The sequence below is a fragment of the Lepidochelys kempii genome, chromosome 9 (assembly GCF_965140285.1).
Source record: "Lepidochelys kempii isolate rLepKem1 chromosome 9, rLepKem1.hap1, whole genome shotgun sequence".
NCBI lineage: Eukaryota > Metazoa > Chordata > Testudines > Cheloniidae > Lepidochelys > Lepidochelys kempii.
In genome coordinates this window covers 90,922,368-90,945,372 of record NC_136388.1, presented here as the reverse complement: position 1 = coordinate 90,945,372, position 23,005 = coordinate 90,922,368, and the positions used below count along the sequence as shown (strand labels likewise).

At 42.8% G+C, this 23,005-nt stretch overlaps 1 protein-coding gene across 2 annotated transcripts in view; it reads right to left on the bottom strand.

Moving 5' to 3' along the window:
- Positions 1–18,886: 18,886 nt before the first annotated feature.
- RADX (RPA1 related single stranded DNA binding protein, X-linked) overlaps positions 18,887–23,005 on the bottom strand; it is a 35,182-nt gene continuing 31,063 nt past the window's right edge. The window contains exon 14 of one of the 2 annotated variants that reach the window (XM_073358338.2): positions 18,887–21,161. In XM_073358338.2, the coding sequence (XP_073214439.1) occupies positions 21,016–21,161 (146 nt within the window). In that variant the 3' untranslated portion in view covers positions 18,887–21,015. The other variant, XM_073358337.1, reaches the window with a different exon arrangement.

The following is a 23,005-nucleotide window of genomic DNA, read 5'->3' as shown; positions in this document are numbered from 1 at the left end:
CACATGAAAGCATAGAATTGTAGGACTGGAAGGGACCCTGAGAGGTCTTCTAGTTCAGTCCCCTGCACTCAAGGCAGGACTCTAGACCAGCATTCTCTACCAGAGGTCTGGGGCCCTCTGGGAAGCCAAGAGTAGGTTTCAGGGGGGTCCGCCAAGCAGGGCCAGTGTTAGACTCGCTGGGGCCCAGGGCGGAAAGCCAAAGTCCCATCATGTGGGGCAGAGCCCACCCAGGGGCTGAAGCCAAAGCCGAAGCCTGAGCAACTTAGCTTTGTGGGACGCCTTGTGGCGTGAGGCCCCAGGCAATTGCCCTGCTTGCTACCCCCTAATGCCGGCCCTGGATTTCATATGCAGAAAAACATTTGTTGTGGCACAGGTGGGCTGTGGAGTTTTTATAGCATGTTGAGGGGGCCTCAGAAAGAAAAAGATTGAGACCCCCTGCTCTAGACCATCCCTGACAGGTGTTTGTCTAACCTGCTCTTAAAAACTTCCAGTGATGGAGAATCCACAACCTCCCTAGGCAATTTTTTCTGGTTAAAGCAGATCAATTATTTCAAAATTGAAGTTTCAGATAAAAGCAATAGTCTATATGAAGGTAATCAACATGCCAAGGCCCAACCCTGCAATCAGTTCTGCATGGGAGCAAAGATCTGCTCATAAAGATTAGAAAAATCTGACAGGGCCTTACGAAAGAACATTAACAGAGTTCCAGACTTTTTCCAAGTTTTGGGGATAATCAGATTTGGGTATTTCATAATGATAGGAACCAGCTACAAAACTTGGTCAGGGGAGTTTGGATCTGATCTTTTGGTCCACATCCAGTTGTCCTAAGAGCACCTCTTACATCAATTTTTAATTTGATTCTAAAAATGTGATTGTGTGACTAGAAGATTGATTAAATCCAGCTTTTAATGTTATTTTAGGCAGTGTTGTTATTTTGTGTGAACAACGTTCTTGTGAAATACAGCAGAAAGTTAGGAGGGAATCTTTCACAGGGACTGTATGGCTTTGGAAACTGACAGTTGGCTATTGCACCCTTTACTTGTAGGTCACCAGTTGAAAACTAGCTCAGCTTGGTAATAAACAAAGTTATGGTTCTTTGGCAACTTATGTGAAATGAGTTTGTGGTCTCAGTCTGGCTCCTGGTGGCCAAATATCCACAGCACAAGTCCACCCGCTTTACCAACTAGCAGAGGCTTGAGGTACAGCACTGTTACTTGAGCTCTGCCGCATGAGCTCTCTAAGATAGTCTTTATGGCTATGATTACAGACATTTCACAAACATTTATTTTGCTTGGGGCCACGTGATTTGCTCTCTGCTCAGGCAACATTCCCCTGACTTCAAAAGGGCAGGGTAAGCAAAGGCTAAGCACAAATAGAAACTTTGTTCATATTGTGTGGGGAACATATTTCAGCTTAGTGATCATTTGCGCTGGAAAAGGGGGAAGGAATATTGAAGCTGATAACATTCAGTCCTAAGTAGTATTTGTTGGAGGATCTCAGTACTGCTTGGAACTTAGAGAGTCAACATTGCTACCCACCAGAAGCCTGATTCTGCATTCCTTGTACAAAACTCCTACAGGGCTGATTCTCCACTCCAAGATACTGGTGTAACAGAGTGGAGAATCAAGTCTTTAACCATCATTTGCGTGTGCAAGGAAAACAGTATCAGAGCACAGAAGGACATATTTCTAGCAGTTAAAATTTTAAAAACATAATGCACAATTTAAATTGATAACTTTAAAAAAGTTACATGCCTAAATGTTAGAAATCTTCCTGTTCGCATTTCATGCTGAATTAATTCTCCTTCCATGATGATGCATTAATAAACAGATCTGAAACCTTACTAAGGTGTGACCCCCCGCCATCACCACATACTCTCCTTTTGTAACCTAGAAAAATAGCCTCTACATTGACTGTCAGCCCAGTTACCATCTATCCATAACCAATAAAAAGGATAATTGCCCAAAGCAGTAGCTGAGACCTCTGCAGTACTATAAAGGAGTTCTTTGGTACTATTTCCCTTTCCACAGAAAGGATCATTTTGCATGTTAGAGGGATCTCGTCTAGTAGTTAGAGTAGTAGATTGGAACTCCTGAATGTGACCTCGGTCAAGAATCATAACCTTTTGGTGCCACAATTTACACATCTGTAAAATGGGTCCAGCAATACTTACATACAGGGGTAAGCTAATACCTACATGGCAGGAGAGTTGTGATGATTTGTTGAAAAAGCCTTTGAGCTGCTTAGAGGCAAGGCACTGTAAAAATGCAGTATCCCATTTTACCATTGCATAAGCAAAAATGATGTGGCAAGTAAGTACTGGTAGCATTCAGAAGTCCATTCATTCCCCAGATCTCTCTCTGACATTGGTTTAAAGTTGGTTGAGTGTGCTATAGAAGGGCTTTTGTCCTAGCTCTGTATTTGTTTGACTTCTTTGTAAGATTTATTAAGTGAAGGATTTAGTCTGTGTAACTTTCCTCTTCCCCCTTTTTTTTTTCTTGGAGTAAGTCATTGAGAAGGTTTTATAAAGTGTGCTTTGACTTTCAGTTAAACAAAGTGAAATCCTGGCTGCAGTGAAGTCAATGGGAGTTTTGCCACTGGCTGGGATTTCATCCACACTCTTTATCTGAAGCATTATCTTACTGAAGTAAATATTTAAGCCCTTTTTTTTCCAACATGTGCTTGCCAAATAGTGATGGCGCTAATGTCAGGACAGCCTATTTTGGTGAATTCTTCCTCATATTTGTTGTATGGATTTGACTATGTCATCATTTGAAAACCTGTAGTTTGTGTTGTAAAAAGCCTTACTATAGACCACCTTGATGTTCTTATCAATAGATCCTAGATAGACCAAAAACCTTAAATCTAGTTCTAAACCTCTTCAAACTTCAGAGTCAGATACCCAGATGTGAATCCACCCCATTCATGCCGTGCTTCTTTAGGCCAAAATTTTATGAGCCCAGTTTGTGAGGGTTCAGTGTCATTGCATCAGAACGCAGCAGCTCTGTATCCGTTCCTTGCAACCTTAGCCCCTCTCCACTGAATAACTTTTAAAAATGAAAAAAAACCCCCCCCAAAAAAAACCCCACAGTGATCAAAATTATAGTCATAAATGAAACTCAGGACTGAAGAAATGAGATAAACATCCAGGAACAAACACTGAAAAAGACGCCTTCTAACAGACAATAAGAGTTGCACCAATGTGGGGGTGGGGGAATTTTCTCCCATTGTCTAAAACTGGAACAATGCCTGGCGTAATAACTGCAACAATTTCACAAGGAGTCAGAGAGGATCAGTAATGCCACAGCAATTCCATACTTTCACCCTCAGCTGTGCAGTTATTTAATCAGCTTCCTACCAACCTATACGAATAAAAGGCAGGCCAAGATTCCACATTTGTCCCGCCTGCGGGACCCTAGCTTAGGTTTTCCATTACCCTAGTGCATTTTGGGGTGTCACCCAATACTGTACGGGGCGGTGTGGTTAGCAGGACCAGAATTTAGGTTTTGGAGTCTGCTGCTGCTGAATGGGGATGGGCAGGCAGCTTGCTCTGCTGAAGATGATTTCTAGGCATTAAGCTGGAGAGGGGGCCATATCTTGTGACACCCCTCATACAAGTTCTAAGATGGGAGAATGGACTAGACTGTTGTCCTAAGTGACCCCACATGGAGGCCAACTGGTCAGGCCTGAAGACATCAGGGAGGATGAGGTAGAGGTTGCAGTGCATCTTGCTTGTCCCTCTTTTCTGCCCAGAAGAAAAGTCTCCGAGGTGCTGGGAGATTTGAGGGAAAGGGACATCCTGGCTCACAAATTCACACAGAAACCAGCTGACTTTCACTGCTTTAGCATTTGTTTGAAACTCAAATAACTTGGAAATGAGGTTGAAATTCTACATCAACTGGAATGGAAAAAAGTGCATCAGATCCCCCTGCAAGTTGAAACCAATTAGTTTTGCTCAGCTCTTGCCACAAGACAATGAGATTTCCACAAGCGTCCTAGGTACCAGTAAAGCAAGCATTGTTTTTAGCTGTGGTTTTGGCTTAAGATACCAAGGGAGTTTAGGTTAGCTCTTTGCTATGACAGCACTCGACGTGCCTGCTACAGGCCAGGCAATATGTTTTAAACGTTCTGTCACCCTGACATATGGGCAGTATGAGATCATGACAGTTGTAAATGGATGAGACTTCTCCAGCATGCTTTCTCCCTTCTACAAAATGTGTGACCTCAAGGGATTACATTTTCTGCCACTTAATCTCAAAGGAAGGGGTCAATAAAAAGATCCACAGAGCAACTGGGAGAAGCAAGTGACTTAAACTGAAAGCTGAATCCGTGACACCAATTATAAGCTGCCTCTAGCTAGGAAAACATATGTAACACTAACTAATCATATAGGAGCTTATAAAGACATGGCTAAAGAGGGCCAGATCATGCAACATACCAAGCGCCCTCCATCCTTCTTGACTTCACTGAGATTTGGGGACCCTCAGCACTACACAGGATCAGGCCTAAGCCCCCTGATTCACTGGGGTCTTTCCTCAGTGGTAGGGGAGTTTCCATTCATTGGGATTGAATCAGTGCAGTTTACTTCCCTCTTTGGTAACAGATTGTGCAAGTTCCTGCCCGGTCTGGGATCTAGAATTTCCATATAATGCATCTGTGACACTGAGTTCAGCAGTTAAAGGGCACCAAGTGACTGAAAACCTGATTGTGTCCTCCTGAGCAGAAAACACTGCACATGGGGGCCCTTGGAAAAGAATGAATGAGGTTTGAGAACAAATGAATAAGGTACAAAATGGCATCACTTTTGGGACCAATTCAGACACCCCCATACATGAGCGGCTGGACCAGCAGCTGGAGCTATATGCATAGTCAAATTCCGGTCTCAGTGCAGATATTTCAGATACAAAATGGACATAACTCAGCACTGCCTCACGCCTTGTGAAATCACAATTGATTTCAATAGGAAACCTGTAGGGACTTAAATGTGTGTAGCTCAGCACTAGTGCAGTCCTGAGATTTTTATATAAAACGCTAAAAGCTGAAGAAGGGAACTTTCATTCTGAAAGCAGGTATTTTAAAACATATGACCGCAGAAGCTTAAGCGCTCAAGCTAACAGCCCACTTTCCTGGCATAAATGGGATGTGGTTGGTTCCAGAGGGTGAAATTCTGGCCCCTCTGAAGTCAATTGGCATTTTGCCATTGATTTCAATAGGACGGAGATTTCACTGGTCCCAGAGTCTTTAACGTGGGAACTTGTTTTTCTCTTTGGCCCACCAGACCAAAGATCAGGTGACACATTGCAAGATGTACCTATTGTACCAGCATATCTCAGTGGAAGTAGTGGTGGGAGCAAGGGACTGGTTAAAGGATTACCTGGAGAGGATGGAGAAGTTGGAGAAAGCAGGGATGGGAAATGGTTTCTGGGGGGGACCTTATTTTCCTTTGCCCAGATTTACAATTATATCCCTTGCAGGAACATACATTATAATTTTATTGAAATTCTGATTTAGGTAGCAACATTGTCCACCACCTAGACTTTTAAACAGGTGCAGTTAATAAATGCAAATAAATAAAAATGTATATTTGTCAGTTGCATAAGAAGACGCTTTTGACACGGTCTCCCACAGTATTCTTGTCAGCAAGTTAAGGAAGTATGGGCTGGATGAATGCACTATAAGGTGGGTAGAAAGCTGGCTAGATTGTCGGGCTCAACGGGTAGTGATCAATGGCTCCATGTCTAGTTGGCAGCCAGTATCAAGTGGAGTGCCCCAAGGGTCGGTTCTGGGGCCGGTTTTGTTCAATATCTTCATAAATGATCTGGAGGATGGTGTGGATTGCACTCTCAGCAAATTTGCGGATGATACTAAACTGGGAGGAGTGGTAGATACGCTGGAGGGGAGGGATAGGATACAGAAGGACCTAGACAAATTGGAGGATTGGGCCAAAAGAAATCTGATGAGGTTCAATAAGGATAAGTGCAGGGTCCTGCACTTAGGATGGAAGAATCCAATGCACCGCTACAGACTAGGGACCGAATGACTAGGCAGCAGTTCTGCGGAAAAGGACCTAGGGGTGACAGTGGATGAGAAGCTGGATATGAGTCAGCAGTGTGCCCTTGTTGCCAAGAAGGCCAATGGCATTTTGGGATGTATAAGTAGGCGAATAGCGAGCAGATCGAGGGATGTGATCGTTCCCCTCTATTCGACATTGGTGAGGCCTCATCTGGAGTACTGTGTCCAGTTTTGGGCCCCACACTACAAGAAGGATGTGGATAAATTGGAGAGAGTCCAGCGAAGGGCAACAAAAATGATTAGGGGACTGGAACACATGACTTATGAGGAGAGGCTGAGGGAGCTGGGATTGTTTAGCCTGCAGAAGAGAAGAATGAGGGGGGATTTGATAGCTGCTTTCAACTACCTGAAAGGGGGTTCCAAAGAGGATGGCTCTAGACTGTTCTCAATGGTAGCAGATGACAGAAGGAGGAGTAATGGTCTCAAGTTGCAGTGGGGGAGGTTTAGATTGGATATTAGGAAAAACTTTTTCACTAAGAGGGTGGTGAAACACTGGAATGCGTTACCTAGGGAGGTGGTAGAATCTCCTTCCTTAGAGGTTTTTAAGGTCAGGCTTGACAAAGCCCTGGCTGGGATGATTTAACTGGGAATTGGTCCTGCTTCGAGCAGGGGGTTGGACTAGATGACCTTCTGGGGTCCCTTCCAACCCTGATATTCTATGATTCTAAGTATGTGCGAAGCCAATCCATCACTAAAGTAGGAACCATGACCGTTTCCAATGGCAAGTGACCACGGTCCGGAACAGCATATGGGCTGCTGCACACAGAGAGGCAGGGTCACTGAGTTGTTTATAGAAGGCATCCTGGTTCAAACAGAGGACATTGTCAGCATCACGGAACACAAGCAGCTGGCCGTGGCACACAGCCATGCTTAAACAGCGTTCTCTCTCTTTGATAATGCTCTGGAGCGGTCTAAATCAAAGACCCGTTTCAGACTAAATGATTTTTGTTACACATTTTTGCTGACTTACGGAGGAACGTTATTTCAAACAGTGACAGGCCCAAGTTGCAATGTTTGGGTGTGTATAGCCAAATTTTCCAAAGGCCAACCTGACCTGGATTCTGGAAACGTTAATAGAACCTTTCTTAAGGGACCTTTGTACAACTGAGATATAAGAATACAACTTCTGAATGGATACATAAAAGGATAATTAAAAAAAGTAATCACAATTAATCACTATGTTAATCAATAATAGAATACCATTTATTTAAATAATTTTGGATTTTTTTTTACATTTTCAAATATACTGATTTCAATTACAACACAGAATACAAAGTGTACAGTGCTGACTTAACATTAATTTCGGACTACAAATATTTGTACGGTAAAAACAAAAGAAATTGTATTTTTCAATTCACCTAATACAAGCACTGTAGTGCAATCTCTTTATCATGAAAGTTGAACTTACAAATGTAGAATTATGTAAAAAAAATAACTGCATTCAAAAATAAAACGTAAAACTTTAGAGCCTACACGTCCACTCAGTCCTACTTCAGCCAATCACTCAGACAAACAAGTTTGGTTATAATTTGCAAGAGATAATGCTGCCAGCTTCTTGTTTACAACGTCACCTGAAAGTGAGAACAGGCGTTCGCATGCGCTATTGTAGCCAGAGTCACAAGATATTTACGTGCCAGATGCGCTAAAGATTCATATGTCCCTTCATGCTTCAATCACCATTCTAGGGGACATGCATCCATGCTGATCTCGGGTTCGGCTAGATAATGATCCAAAGCAGAGCAGACCGATGCATGTTCATTTTCATCATCTGAGTCAGATGCCACCAGCAGAAGACTGATTTTCTTTTTTTTGTGGTTTGGGTTCTGTAGTTTCCGCATCTGAGTGTTTCTCTTTTAATACTTCTGAAAGCATGCTCCACTCCTCATCCCTCTCAGATTTTGAACAGCTCTTCAGATTCTTAAACTTTGGGTGGAGTGCCGTAGCTATTTTTAGAAATCTCACATTGTTACCTTCTTTGTGTTTTGTCAAATCTGCAGCAAAAGTGTTCTTACAACGAACATTTGCTGGGTCATCATCCGAGACTGCTATAACATGAAATATATGGCAGAATGCGGGTATAACTGAGCTGGAGACATACAATTCTCTCCCCAAGGAGTTCAGTCACAAATTTAATTAATGCATTTTTTTTTAAATGAGCATCATCAGCATGGAAGCATGTCCTTTGGAACGGTGGCGGAAGCATGAAGGGGCATACGAATGTTTAGCATATCTGGCATGTAAATACCTTGTAATGCCGGCTATAAAAGTCCCATGCGAACACCTGTTCTCACTTTCTGGTGACATTGTAAATAAGAAGAGGGCAGCAGTATCTCCTGTAAATGTAAACAAACGTGCTTGGCTTAGCGATTGGCTGAACAAGTAGTAGAACTGAGTGGACTTGTACGCTCTAAAGTTTTATATTGTTTTGTTTTTGAGTGTGGTTATGTAACAAAAAATGACATTTGTAAGTTACACTTTCAAGATAAAGAGATTGCACTACAGGACTTGTATGAGGTGAATTGAAAAAAACTGTTTGTTTTTAACAGTGCAAATATTTGTAATCAGAAATATAGAGTGAACACTGTACACTTTGTATTGTGTGTTGTAATAGAAATCAATATATTTGAAAACGTAGAAAAACATCCAAAAATATTTAATACATTTCAATGGGTATTCTATTGTTTAACTGTGTGATTAAAACTGTGATTTATCACAATTGGTTTTTTTTTTTTTGAGGTAATTGCATGAGTTAACTATGATTAATCGACAGCCCTAATAAATACTACACTACTTAGAGTTCATTTTTCCAGGTGGGTCTGCGCCAGTCCTGGAATTAATGGAGCTGTGCAGTAATGGTCTGCTCTAAAGCCCAGTGAAATCAATGAAAAGACTAGATAAGTTCATGGAGGATAGGTCCATCAATGGCTATTAACCAGGATGGGCAGGGCTGGTGTCCCTGGCCTCTGTTTGCCAGAAGCTGGGAATGAGCAACTGGGGATGGATCACATGGCGATGACCTGTTCTGTTCATTCCCTCTGGGGCACCTGGCACTGGCCACTGTCAGAAGAGTGGCCAGTGCTATGTTTGTAGGAGAAGCTCAGGAGCTTGGTTAATTCACACCTACTGCCTCTCATGGTGGGGGAGGGGGAGGGCTGGAGTAATTAAGTTGACAGGAGAGAGCTCTCCCGTCAGCTTAGAGCGGTTACACAGAGAGCTTACAGCAGCTAGTGCAGCTGCACTAGTGTAAGCTTTCTAGCGTAGTGATAGCCTGAGTTTCCCAGACCTAAAGAAGAGTTCTGTGCAGCTGGCCCAATAAAAGATATTATCTTACCCCCCTTGTCTCTCTAATATCCTGGGACCAGCACAGCTGTAACACTACATGCTACAGCATGGGAAGCAGGGGCTAGCCACTCTTCTGGACCATCTGGGGATAAACTCTCAACACACAGGACCCTTGTTAGCTTCGTGCTTTGCCATGTGGCCGTACTAGCTCTTACCTCTGATTATGAAAATGAGTTGGGTCTTTTGGGATGCTGTCCACATGGAAAAAAGCAGCTGTTTCATTGTAAACGAGGCCACTTATGCCATTTTCACTGACAAGGGGGACAAATGTCATCCCTATTATGACTTTGTTGACCTCAGGGATGAATTTGGCCCCTGGTTTGTAAAATGGGTTGTTGCACTGAAACAGGATTTAATGAAAATGTAAATCCATCAGCTGAATGTTGTATACCCTTAGAGGGTGAGCTGTTCAAACTGCAGCTGTTCAAAACAAGAATACAGCAATTGGCTGTTACTCCGGTGAAAGCTCAGATAATCAATGTATGTTGCAACACATACAGTACACTGAACATTGGAAAGTGGTATTTTCCAGAAAGGGGAGAATAAGGGAAAACTCAGTGAATCAGAAGATAAGTTTATACTAGCCTTCAAAACAAAAGACAAAACAAAAAGTCCAGTGGCAGACACTCAGTCCACAAGTTTCTAGCACTGTATCAAAAAGCGTAACAGCCTTGTTTGAATGAATCTCCGAGAGAACACAAATTAGCCTTTGAGGCTGCAGAACTGTTCTGAATGCAAAGTTTGGGGGGGAGGATGGGGAGGGAAATCAACACCAACTTTTTCAAGTACAATTGTAGATTAGGTGAGCTGTGTGAACTGAGGGAAACGTACTGCTGCTAAATATGTAAGATACGTCGGCCAGAGTGTGATTTACTTTATTAGTATGGGACGTATTAACTACTACAAAATTTAGTTTTCATAGACTGAGGCTTAATGTATCTGCCACAGCAAAACATTTCAGAACACTGTAAATACCTGTACCGTAGCCAACATATTTGAATGATTTCAGAAGTGAGCAATACAAATTCTCTGATTTCCTGTTCTATATACATGTGTCCTCCTATTCTATTTTGAAAATGAAAAGGATCTTTGTAAAAATAACTGGAAAGATAATCAACACAAGAGCTTAGTACCCTCTGCTGGTCCCTGTTCACAATGCAGGAGAAGTGTTGTCCATAAAGGACTATTAATGCTGGTTGAATTTCATGGAGTTGTTTTGCAGCCGAGTGGTATGATCTTGTAAGCCTATTTTGCCCTGAATTACCAAGAAATGCTTTTATCTTTTTTACTTAAGAAGTAGCATCCTCCTTAAATCCTGGTATGTTCTTCATCACCTACTCAAAGCACAAGCATGAGAATGACTCCATAGCCTAGTGGTTGGAGCACTCAACCAGGATGAGAGAGACTCAGGATACAGTTCCCACACTCCAATGATTCTTTCCTTATTTATCCACAGTGCAACAGCTTCAACAGAGACTGAGGGACTGCTTACATCAGAATACCCCATCTCCCAGTGGTTAGAGCACTCACCTGAGAGGTGGCAGATCCCTGTTCAAATCCCTTCTCCCCCTAGATGGAGGGAAGACTTGAACTGGGGATCTCAGATGAGTACCTTAACCCATGGACTAAAAGTTATGAGGGAAGTCCACCTCCCCCTGCCCCCCAGCTGTTTCGTGGAAGTTCATCTATTAGGCATGCTTCTGAGTTAGGTGGCCAAACATCCATCTACCACTGATTTGTGAATCATTCTGGGGCTTAGGCAGGAGATAGGCATCTGGACACTATAGGGAGGCAGAAACACAGGTGCCTACGGAACATTTACTGTAAAACAGAGTTTAGGTGCTTACAGAATTTCAGCTGGAGTTTTGTGGATTGCAGGGATCTCGAAATTAAGACTCTTATACCTAAAACAGGGACTTCGGCACCTAATTGATTTTGAGCTTTGAGCCCCAGGTGCCTGAGTATGGATTTAAGAAACTAAAGCGAGCCATTTTTGAAAATTATTACAGAAGATAATCTATTCAATGGATTGTGCTGAAGAGAGAGAGAGATCCTACATATATATCTTTCTTTAAGCAAGGGCTCCTTCCCTGTGTAACTGAATGTTAGTATAATTTACACAAATCACATACAAAATTTGCCTGTAGGATTTCAAGACTACACTACTATTAACACTTCCTGCCCTACAATTAGTGAGTCTGGTAATCAGACTGGGGACAGCAGAAATGCTCTCTCATTGTGATACTAAGCTTTTCCTTCTTAACAGCAGTGAGTGTACTGGCTTCACTTTACATCTATGTGCGCTACACTGTCACCCTGGCGTTAATGCCCACTGACAAATGAAATTGACGAGGAGCAGGAGGGAGCTGGCAATGGATCAGAGAGGGGAACCACTTCCCCTCCCCACCAATTTAAATCTGTTATAAAAAAAATATTCAAAGTGCTTTACAAGGGACAGGATTCTACTGGTACCTGTTTCAGTTAGTGGGTCACTCAGCAGACCATACTACACTATGGCACTTTCTCTAGCGCAGGAGATGTATTCTACCATAAATTCCATTAACTTAATGGAAAAGTCAGTGGGATGTAAGAGGAGGAACTCAAAACCAGCAGCAGAGGTCTAATAAATAAATGAGCTGAGTAATTCTAATAAACAATTATTCTCAGGTTTCAGAGTAGCAGCCGTGTTAGTCTGTATCCGCAAAAAGAACAGGACTTGTGGCACCTTAGAGATTAACAAATTTATTAGAACATAAGCTTTTGTGAGCTACAGTTCACTTCATCGGATGCATAGAATGGAACATATAGTAAGATATATATACACCCCCACCCTCACCCACACACACATACAGATAAGTTGGAAGGTGCCATACAAACTGTGAGAGGCTAAAAGAAAAGGAGTACTTGTGGCACCTTAGAGACTAACAAATTTATTTGAACATAAGCTTTCGTGAGCCTGTGGCCACTCAGTAAAAGATTTAAGGGTGGCAATTTTGCAACAGAAAATCTTCAAAAACAGACTCCAAGGAGAAACTGCTGAGCTTGAATTAATATGTAAACTAGATACCATTCACTTGGGTTTGAATAGAGACTGGGAGTGGCTCGGTCATTACACATATCGAATCTATTTCCTTAAGCTAAGTATCTGATGAGGTTCAACAAGGACAAGTGCAGAGTCCTGCACTTAGGACGGAAGAACCCCATGCACAGCTACAGACTAGGGACTGAATGGCTCGGCAGCAGTTCTGCAGAAAAGGACTTAGGGGTTACAGTGGACGAGAAGCTGGATATGAGTCAACAGTGTGCCCTTGTTGCCAAGAAGGCCAATGGCATTTTGGGATGCATAAGTAGGGGCATTGCCAGCAGATCGAGGGACGTGATTGTTCCCCTCTATTCGACACTGGTGAGGCCTCATCTGAAGTACTGTGTCCAGTTTTGGGCCCCACACTACAAGAAGGATGTGGAAAAATTGGGAAGAGTCCAGCGGAGGGCAACAAAAATGATTAGGGGACTGGGACACGTGACTTATGAGGAGAGGCTGAGGGAACTGGGGATGTTTAGTCTATGGAAGAGAAGAACGAGGGGGGATTTGATAGCTGCTTTCAACTACCTGAAAGGGGGTTCCAAAGAGCATGTCTATACTGTTCTCAGTGGTAGCAGATGACAGAACAAGGAGTAATGGTCTCAAGTTGCAGTGGGGGAGGTTTAGATTGGATATTAGGAAAAACTTTTTCACTAGGAGGGTGGTGAAACACTGGAATGCGTTACCTAGGGAGGTGGTGGAATCTCCTTCCTTAGAAGTTTTTAAGGTCAGGCTTGACAAAGCCCTGGCTGGGATGATTTAATTGGGGATTGGTCCTGCTTTGAGCAGGGGGTTGGACTAGATGACCTCCTGAGGTCCCGTCCAACCCTGATATTCTATGATTCACACCTTCTTGTCAACTGTCTAAATGGGCCAACTTGATTATCACTACAAAAGTTTTTTTTTCTTCTGCTGATAATAGCTCATCTTAACTAATTAGCCTCTCACAGTTTGTATGGTAAATTCCAACTTATCTGTATGTGTATCTATCTTACTAGATGTTCCATTCTATGCATCCGACAAAGTGAGCTGTAGCTCACGAAAGCTTATGCTCTAATAAATTTTTTAGTCTCTAAGGTGCCCAAGTACTCCTGTTCTTTTTGCAATTATTCTCAGAGGCCAGTCACAATACACAGTAACAGTAAAGGAATCACGAAAGCGGATTTTTGTAAAAAGTTTGGTGTTGGTATCATCCTGATTACCTTGGAGGTTGATGTTCTTTACTTATCCATGAACAGGTACATATCACAAGGGCAGTGTAAGTGTCCTCACACTGTCCTGCCACTTTAGATAAGCTATTACCAGCAGGACAGTGGGGTGGGAGGAGGTATTGTTTCATATTCTCTGTGTGTATATAAAGTCTGCTGCAGTTTCCACGGTATGCATCCGATGAAGTGAGCTGTAGCTCACGAAAGCTCATGCTCAAATAAATTGGTTAGTCTCTAAGGTGCCACAAGTACTCCTTTTCTTTTTGCAGATACAGACTAACATGGCTGCTAATCTGAATCCTAAGCTGATGTTATTGTACTTAGCCCTTGCTGTATTTAATGTTAAATTTGAAAATTACATTGATTTATAAACCTTCATTACCACCACCAAATACACATTCTTTTTATGTTTTATTGAAAAGAAATGCTAAAAAAAAATATCAGAACTTGTCTTCTGGAAAAGTAAATGCAATGAAGTCCAAGGGCTGTGTGGATCTCAGAGCGAATATTATTCAGAGAGTTCTGCTCCTTTCCTGTTTTGTTTTTTATAATGTATTTTTATCTTCTTTTTAAACTACCAGAAATATTTGAATGAAAATAGGATCTGCTTTCTGCTTCATCTTACTTCAGCTCCTCTTTTCTTTCTCAGAATGCTGTTTGTGACCTCCCCACTATACTGTATATGAATGAGGACTGTCTCCGGGAAATGCTCCATGCTCAGACCTCCCCACAGACTTAAATGGAAATGCCATTCAAAGGGCACATCTATACTTACCTCTGGAGCAATCTATCCAGCGGGGGTCGATTTATTGCGTCTAGTGAAGACATGATAAATCAACTGCCGAGCGCTCTCCCATCGATTTCGGTACACCGGCGTGAGTAGCGTACGCGGAGTTGACAGGGGAACGTTGGCAGTTGATCTACCGCAGTGAAGACACTGTGGTAAGTAGCTCAAAGTACATAGACTTCAGCTATGCTATTTTCGTAGCTGAAGTTGTGTAACTTAGACCGGTTTAGCTAGCCACCCCCCACCCTAGTGTAGACCAGGCCAAAGAGTGCTTCAGAGATTCTGGCTGGCAAATCTAGCTCTTGATTTCACTTCAGATGAATTAGATCATGTGGCCTCTTGGGGTCTCTATTGTTCCATTAGAAATTGAGCAGAAAACCTTACCTACAGCTAAACACAATAGACAAGTCAACAATCTGTAAGAAAAATATATCTCCAAACAAACAAACAAAGCTATACAAGATCCTTTATATCAGTACCAGCCAGTTTTTCTAGATTGATTAGATAAATCACTTTCCCGTAACAATACAAAAGAAAATCTTCAATTAATTGGCCATATTTTCATGTTAGGTTAAATATTTTAAATTCCAACTGTAAACACTATCATATTAGTAGCATGTAAGGGAATTATATACTGTATTATAAATATATATTATGTAATTTGCTTTCAACATCATATACAATTAATCTTCTATTGTATGACAATACAATACTTATGCCAAAGAGAGCACTTCTCCCATAGGTGTAAGTATTCCACCTCCCCAAGAGGTGTTAGCTATGTCAACAGGAGAAGCCCTCCCATTGACATAGTGATGTCTACCCTGGGGGTTAGGTCAGCATAACTATGTCGCTCAGGGGTGTGGATTTTCCACACCTCTGAGAGACGTAATAATACTGACATAAGTTTGTAGTGTACGCGACACCTTGGAAACAATTTAACGGAAGTAGTACATTATTCACATTAATTAGATTATCAAAACATGCCATCTATAAAAGTGTCTGACAACAAAATCTAGACACAAACAGGACCTGATGCAAATCTTTCTGAAATCAATGGAAAGGCTCCCATTTGATCCAGGTGGTACTCCTGAGGGCATTCTGCGCCCAAAAAATAAAAATTCTGCACACAATTTTAGAATTCTGCAAATTTTATTTGCCAAATAAATGTGGAGGCTCCAGCACGGCATTTAGGAGCACAGGCCACTGCCTGCACAGAGGTGGGAGATCACGGTGTAGCTCTCCCCCTCCCCCGGAGGACATGGACTCAGCGGTGAGGCTGCACCCAACGCTGACACAGCACAAGGACCTGGCCTGCCCCAGAAATACCCCAGGGCTCTGCCCCTCTGTGTGAGGAGGCAGGCTCAGCAAGGCAGGATCCAAATGTGGAGAGGCTTAATGTGGGGGATCCAGGTGTGGATTGAGAGGGTTCTGTGTGGGGCAATCTGGGTGCAGGAGACTCAATGGGGGATCTGGGTGAAGTGACTCATAAGGGTGGTCCAGATGCAGGGGGAGTGGGGTTCATTGTGGGGGTTCTGATTGCAGGGGCAGTGAGGCTCGGTGTGAGGGTGTGGGTATGAAGAGGATGCACGGGGGTTGGGTGGATGAGGGAGCAGCTCCCTATACAGAGATCCCTCCCCTCTGCAGCTGAGGAGCAATGGGGTGCAGGAAGCAAGGGGGAGGGGATGTTTGCAGAGCTTCCTGCAGCCAGAGGAGAAATTTGGGGGATGGGTCTGACCAGGCCCCAGATGCCATGCAGGTGAAGAAGCAGCCCTGTCCTCTCCAGCCCCGACGAGCAGCTGAGCTTGGCGCAGCGTAGAAGCCACCAGCCAGGTCTTTCCCAGTCCCGCCTCCTACCCCACAGTGATTTACTTCTCTGCCGGCTGCCCTGGGCACCCAAAACATACTGCTGGGGAGGGTTGCATGACCGTTCTTGTGGCTTCCCTTTGCTGCCCTGTCAGAAAGTCATTTTTCTGTCAGGAAGCAAAGAAATTGCAGGGGACATAAATTCTGTGCATGTGCAGAGGAGCAGAATTCCCTCAAGAGTAGGGTGGCTTTGGATCATACTGTTAGTCCTCAGAAGAAAGCATACAAATTGAGTGAAATCTATCAAAATGCAAAAGTCCTGGTGCCACAAACCCATACTACTTAATGGGACTTGTCTGGTAAATAAGAAAGGCTAAGTTTTGCAAGTAAGGACTTGCAGGGATTGGGTCCCAAAAACTTCTCCATAAAAATAGCAACCAACCAACACAAGAACAGAAGATAAAAACATGAAATACTTTCAACATGTCAGGTTGCCTTCAGTGGAAATGGCATATTGAACTGGACAGAAATTAGCAGGCTCCCAGAGTTGATTATTGTAGTACTCACCAGAGTGTGCCATACGGATGGGATAACTGCCACTCTCTGGGGCATTGTAGATCACAACAGCTTCAGCACCCTTTTTGGCCGCCAGGTGAATCTTTTCTGAAAATCTGCAATTGCCTCTTTCAATCAGTGCAATCCATGGTGCTTCCGTGACAGTGAACTCCGTGTGAGAATCACAGGCTTGAAGGTTAGCAGATTTAGGAATGCCCACCAGCCCTGAAGCCGTACCCAGAGGAGAGTTTACTCCAAACTCGCCACATTCACATTGCTCGGTCACAGTGCTGTTGCTAGTAATGTTGAAATAGAATAGATTCACATAGGCTGGAACAGTCTCTGCAGCTCTGAATAAAACAGCAACCACCAGGAGGCAGGAATAGCTGGATTTATTCTTCTCCTTCATTGCTTATTAATTGAAGCATACAATTTAAGAGGTCTAGAGATATTTTCAACTAACAAGGACCACTGTTAGTCCATTGCTTCCCTAAGGAATTTGAAATTTCAGGTCAAAGTAGGTAACTGATAGCACCCACAGAAATATAAGTCCTCAGTGAGTCAGCTCTATTACAACTAGCTTATCCAGGGAAAAAAAATCCACACCTGGTTACCGTTACTATGAGTGCCTGGAAATGTAAACTTTGGCCCCGTATTCCTGCCACTCCTTATGGTCCATCAGCTTTTTTCATTTCTCTACAGGCTTCCATCTGTATCTTGGTGGCACTTTGTAGATGGCTGCATCAGCCCCTGAGCAGTAGCCAGAGGACAGTTTAATTCATACAAGCCACATTCACATCCAGGATAGGCTCCTATTTAGTCTGAAATGCTTCTTGCCAGGGGTCAGAAAATGTTCTTCCCTTCAAGGATATAACAGAGTGACCTCGTTTCAAAACAATCTGAGACTCTCATTAAAAATAAGATTTAACAAAGAAAGGGTCTGCATAATTTTTCTAATCTTATATAGTGGAAGAATTAAGTGAGATAGAATTAATCCAAGATTAACCTAAGGCCAGGTCTACACTAGTGAGCTCATGTAGCTGTTCTATGAGGACAAGAGAGAGCTCTCCCGCCAATGTAGTGCTTTCCACACCAGTGCTTCTGTCAGTGAAACTTATACCGACAAAAGTGCAAGGGTAGACACAGCCTTAGACTTGCATTTCTCCCTTTCTCCTTAGCCTGTCCAAGATACAGGGCTTGTCTATATAAAAAAGCTGACACTAGTAAAACTGGATTGATTTAAAAAAAAAAAAGGAAAAAAAGGTCAATTTAGTTGCAACAGTGCAGACAACTAATGTAGATGTACTGGAACCAATTTTTAAAAATCACTTATTCCTCCTTTAAACCACAATCTCTCTCACATCCTTGTCATACCTTATAATTTTTTGTGTGTCTTGCTTTTTTTTATCATATCAGACGCCACTTTCCTATGTGGTGTGCTCCAGGGTTTGTCCCTAAGTACTATGGCTAGTCAAAGTTCCCATTTTCCAGTTCCAATCTCAGGGAGTATTCACCTGCCAATTCTGACCTCAGATAAATCTACGTAACTCCCTTTGAAGCCAATAGGGGATGGAGAAGTACTGCATGTATAATGGGGGGGGGGGGGGCAGGGCAGAATCAATGCCACCCACCCACCCAAGTCATATGAATTACAACAAGCAGTTATGTATATATCCCAGGCTCTGCTCTCCAATGGGGATTGCCTCCATCATGGGAAAATGCATGTATAAACAATTTTAAAAGCGCTTTCTTCGAAGGGTGGTCTATTGGAAAATGAAGGCAATGAAACCGGAGGAAAACAGATGAAGCCACTGGAACTCATTGCCAAAAAAAAAAAAGTTTAGGGTTGCAGGCCCAGAATGGCTGCAATACAGGATGCCTTGCATATTCTGAGGCAAGCGAGACTTAAAATTCTGCTGCAAGATCATTGGGTTATGCCGCACTCTGGTGGAAATTCTTGAAGTTCTGCAACAGCTTTAGATACATTTAAAAAACAGACTGTTTTATTCAATTATACATAAAAATGAAATAAAAACAGAAGCCTTTGTATTATTTGTTATTTCTTTTATTTAAGCTGTCCTCATTTTCAATATCCCACAGACTGTAGTCTAAGTTTCAGAGTTAACCACACACAGATAAATCTGAGCAGTTTACACCTGGTAGAGTTATTGTTTCAGTCTCTCTGTATATTCATCACTGCGCTGGTTTACACTCAACTGTCCTTTCTATGGTTTTCTTTGAAACTACGATGGGTAGAAACATTTATAAAAGAAAATAAGAGCTAAGATTCTGGAGTACAATACTTTGACAGGGTGTGAATTCCAGGATTAGGGAATACACAAGGCTCTGGTAACAATCCACCTCTGCAATGGCTGTATTCCAGTGGTGGATGAGTGATCCCTATAGAATGAAAAGATTTTACAAAGCCCTGTTCTTGAGAATGAGAGGCATAACAAAATGTTATGTTTATCAACAGGACCTTAGTTTCTTAGCATTTTTAATCTTACAGTTAGCTATGCTTCATGAAACAAAAGAATGAATGGATTCTTTGCAAAGAATGGAATTTACTCATTTTTGCCAGTATATATATTATATTTTTTTTTAAGTTGTCTTTTGATACATTTCAAATAGCACAGATATAAAATAAAATGAGATATAAAGACCAGAGTCTACATAATTCTGAATTTGCTGTTAAGATTTAAGACAGCAAGCATTAAGGGATAACAACAATGTTAAGTATACACTGCTATGCAGTGAGACAAAGCAGGCAGAGCCATTGCTGGGTTTTACTACATGTAATGGGAGCACTGAGAAACAAAACAAAAGGAAGAGGGCTGAGTGACTAGAACAAATAATAAAATACGGTAACTCTGTACAAGTGTCTGTCATTTCTATTACAAAAACATAATTACCTTACACATTTAATCTTGAAATGCTGGTTTCCTTAAAATTAAGCTTCTACCTGAGGTATATCTACTTTAAAATATCTGCTGGCATAGTCAGCATGGCTCAATTTGGAATAGCAAGTACGAGTGCCAGACTCTCTTATTAGACCCTGGAGCCTATACCATATCATACATTTAAATACAAAATACAGTACAGAAAGATATAAAGGACAAATGTTTTACGGTATTAACTTTCACTTATCAGGACATTTACATTAATATTCTTCTATTAGTAAACTGTTAAAAATTGTGAGACACACCAAAACTTTACTGGATATCTATGCAGAAGCATAGAATGACATTCTAAGTGACCAGACAACACTCAAACTTTGGCCCTGTATCCAATAATGCTTCTAGAAAATCTAACACAAATAATGCAGAGAAGTGCCTTGTTTTTTAACTAATTTAATATTATGGAGCAGAACTGAAAGCACTTAAAACTGAAGGCTTCCGTTCACAGAACCTTCTGTGGCTTCCATTCACAGTATGCCACTGGCTGGGCAAACTTTTCCCCACCAACAGCCAATGCGTCTCTCAAACTGCTCAGAGGGACTCTTCTATAAAGCAGAGGATAGTTCTCAATCTATTGAAATTAAGTCTTTTGGCTCTACTGAAACTACAAACAAGGGAACAAGTGAGGTGGCAAGTTTCTGTGATGCAGCCATGTTTTCTCTAGAAACTGGTCTGAGACCACCATTTTATTTCACATGACCTTCCTGACGAGCTGTCAGATGGCAATGATTTTAGGTTACTACCAGCTAGAGAGACAGTCACACGAGTGACTTACAGCCAAATTCTTCCCATGCATATATGCAGGCAACTCTCACTGACAGAGGACAGAATCTGGCTGTACATTCCATTCCCCATCCAGTCTCTTTGCTTAATGATGGAACATGTACAAAACACCTGACACTTGGGAGCTGCCTGCAGCACTCAATGCATTACACTAAAGCAATAGAGGTATAAAAATAATTAGCACTCAGCCATATTTATAATACTCTGCTCCAAAGCCTTCAGATATAAAGGTAATGAACCTTCCTTGTCAATTGTAAGGACTACCATTACAATTGCTCTATCAGAGCACTTCATAACACTGGATATGCTGGCTCTATACGCTCTAGAAAGTGGCAATATGCAAAGGGTGTACTGTAAGTTACGAAAGGTTTTTTTCCCCTCCCTTCCAACAATATATGGATAACGTCAATCAAACAAGCTATTAAATTACACAAGGTTCACCACATCAGTCTCCATTATCTTATAAATTTTGTTCAGAAAAACTTCCACTTTATCTTCACCTAAACGACAGATGTCCAGGATACAGATGACATGTTGTCTGTCTAGGTCAACTGCTGCTTTTACAGTTTCATCTAGAAGCCAAACACAGATAGTTCATGTGTGTGTGTGTGTGTAGCAAAACAAATATTTAACTAGCATTTTGTTTTACATGCAGTATGCTGTACATGTTCACCTAGGATAAAAGAGAGTTCTCTTTTCTGTAACTGGCGTTCTTCGAGAGGAGTTGCTCATGCCCATTCCATGTAGGTGTGTGTGCTCGCCACATACACTGGTGCCGCAAGTTTTTCCCTCTACAGTATCCGTAGGGGACTGGCTCTGGTGCCCTCTGGAGTGGTATAAGGCGCGCTGCCAGCTCCCCACACCCTCAGTTCCTCCTTTCCGGAAACGCCGACAGTGGGGAAGGAGGGCGGGCTGTGGAATGGACATGAGCAACACCTCTTGGAGAACACCAGTTACGGAAAAGGTAACTGTCTTTTCTTCTTCGAGTGCTTGCTCACGCCCATTCCACATTATGTGTGACTCCAAAGCCGTACCCCTGGAGGTGGGCTGGAGTTCATGGACGTGTAGATTGCAACACAGCTCTGCCGAACCCAGCGTCGTCTCTGGCCTGCTGAGTGATGGCATAATGAGCAGTAAACATGTGGACAGAGGACCACTTTGCGGCTCTACAGATGTTCTGGATAGGGATGTGTGCCAGGAAGGCTGCCAAAGACATCCCTTGATTGGTGTCCCCAGTGCTGGGATTGAAGAGGGCTCAGCTGAGCCCGCCTCTCTAGTCCTGAGGTGTGATGGCTTCAGGCAGGTGAGCGATGGCAGGACGTCCTTCTCAATGGGGAATGGTGCTGCTGAGGTGGAGACACACGTATAGGTCCCAACGCGGATTTTCCCTGAGACTGGGGTACCATTGGAGGTGTTAAGGAAAAGTTAGCACATGTGACTCCATTTTGGTTTGGGGCCCACCATTGTTTAAATGCCAGCACATCATACACCAGGAGGAGTAATCCTTAGATATTGAATCCCTGTGAAAATCCTCCTCCTCGTCTCCAGCCTGCCTTGACTCCCAGTATCTGGTTTTTGTCAGTCTCTAACTCCCTGTCTCTTGGCCTTGATGTGAGGCCTCCCATCCTGATAATAAAAGTTACTGATGCATAGCTTTAGGACCATGCTGTGTAATTAACATACTGGTATAGCACGAGGAATGCACCAAGCAGGGATAGGTGGTAGATAAGACAAGGGTTTGTTTATTGGCTAAGGTTTCTGATGCACGAGGGCAACATGCTTTGCTAAAAAGTATATAACCTTTGTATAATCTGCATTCAGGGTCCCCTCCTGACTAGCAGGGGGCACCACGCTCGAGCGTAATAAACTTAGTGTCTTTTGGGAACTCTGCAGTTGTGGACTTTGTTTCTGTGCCTCAGCCTAGATTCGAACTGTGCGTGTCCTACCAGGTGTAATTCGTAGCACTTGTGTGCGTGTCCTACCAGGTGTAATTCGTAGCACTTGTGTGCGTGTCCTACCAGGTGTAATTCGTAACAGAGGGTCAGGATCTCCTAAGCCGCTTGAAGGGCTGTAGGCATCGACAGCACCTGAAGTTGGCCTGGGCCTGCACCACTAACCGGGGTTACAGGTGAAGCATGGAATGGGCTGCACAGCTTGACCTGAGCTGGGGCTCAAGTTCCCAATGGGGGCATGGAGCTGCCCGGCACACGTTGTGGCTTGCCCCCAGCCCTCTTCTTTCGCTTTCGGAAGGTAGGAGATCTTACCCTCAGTCTTTTTCGGCTTCTTCACCGGAGCCGTGGAGGGGGACCAGTGTCGGCCCGTGGAGCACTGCGCATGGAGCGGCAGCAGTCGACTCACCACTGTGAAGACACCACGGTAAGTCGATCTAAGTACGTCGACTTCAGCTATGTTATTC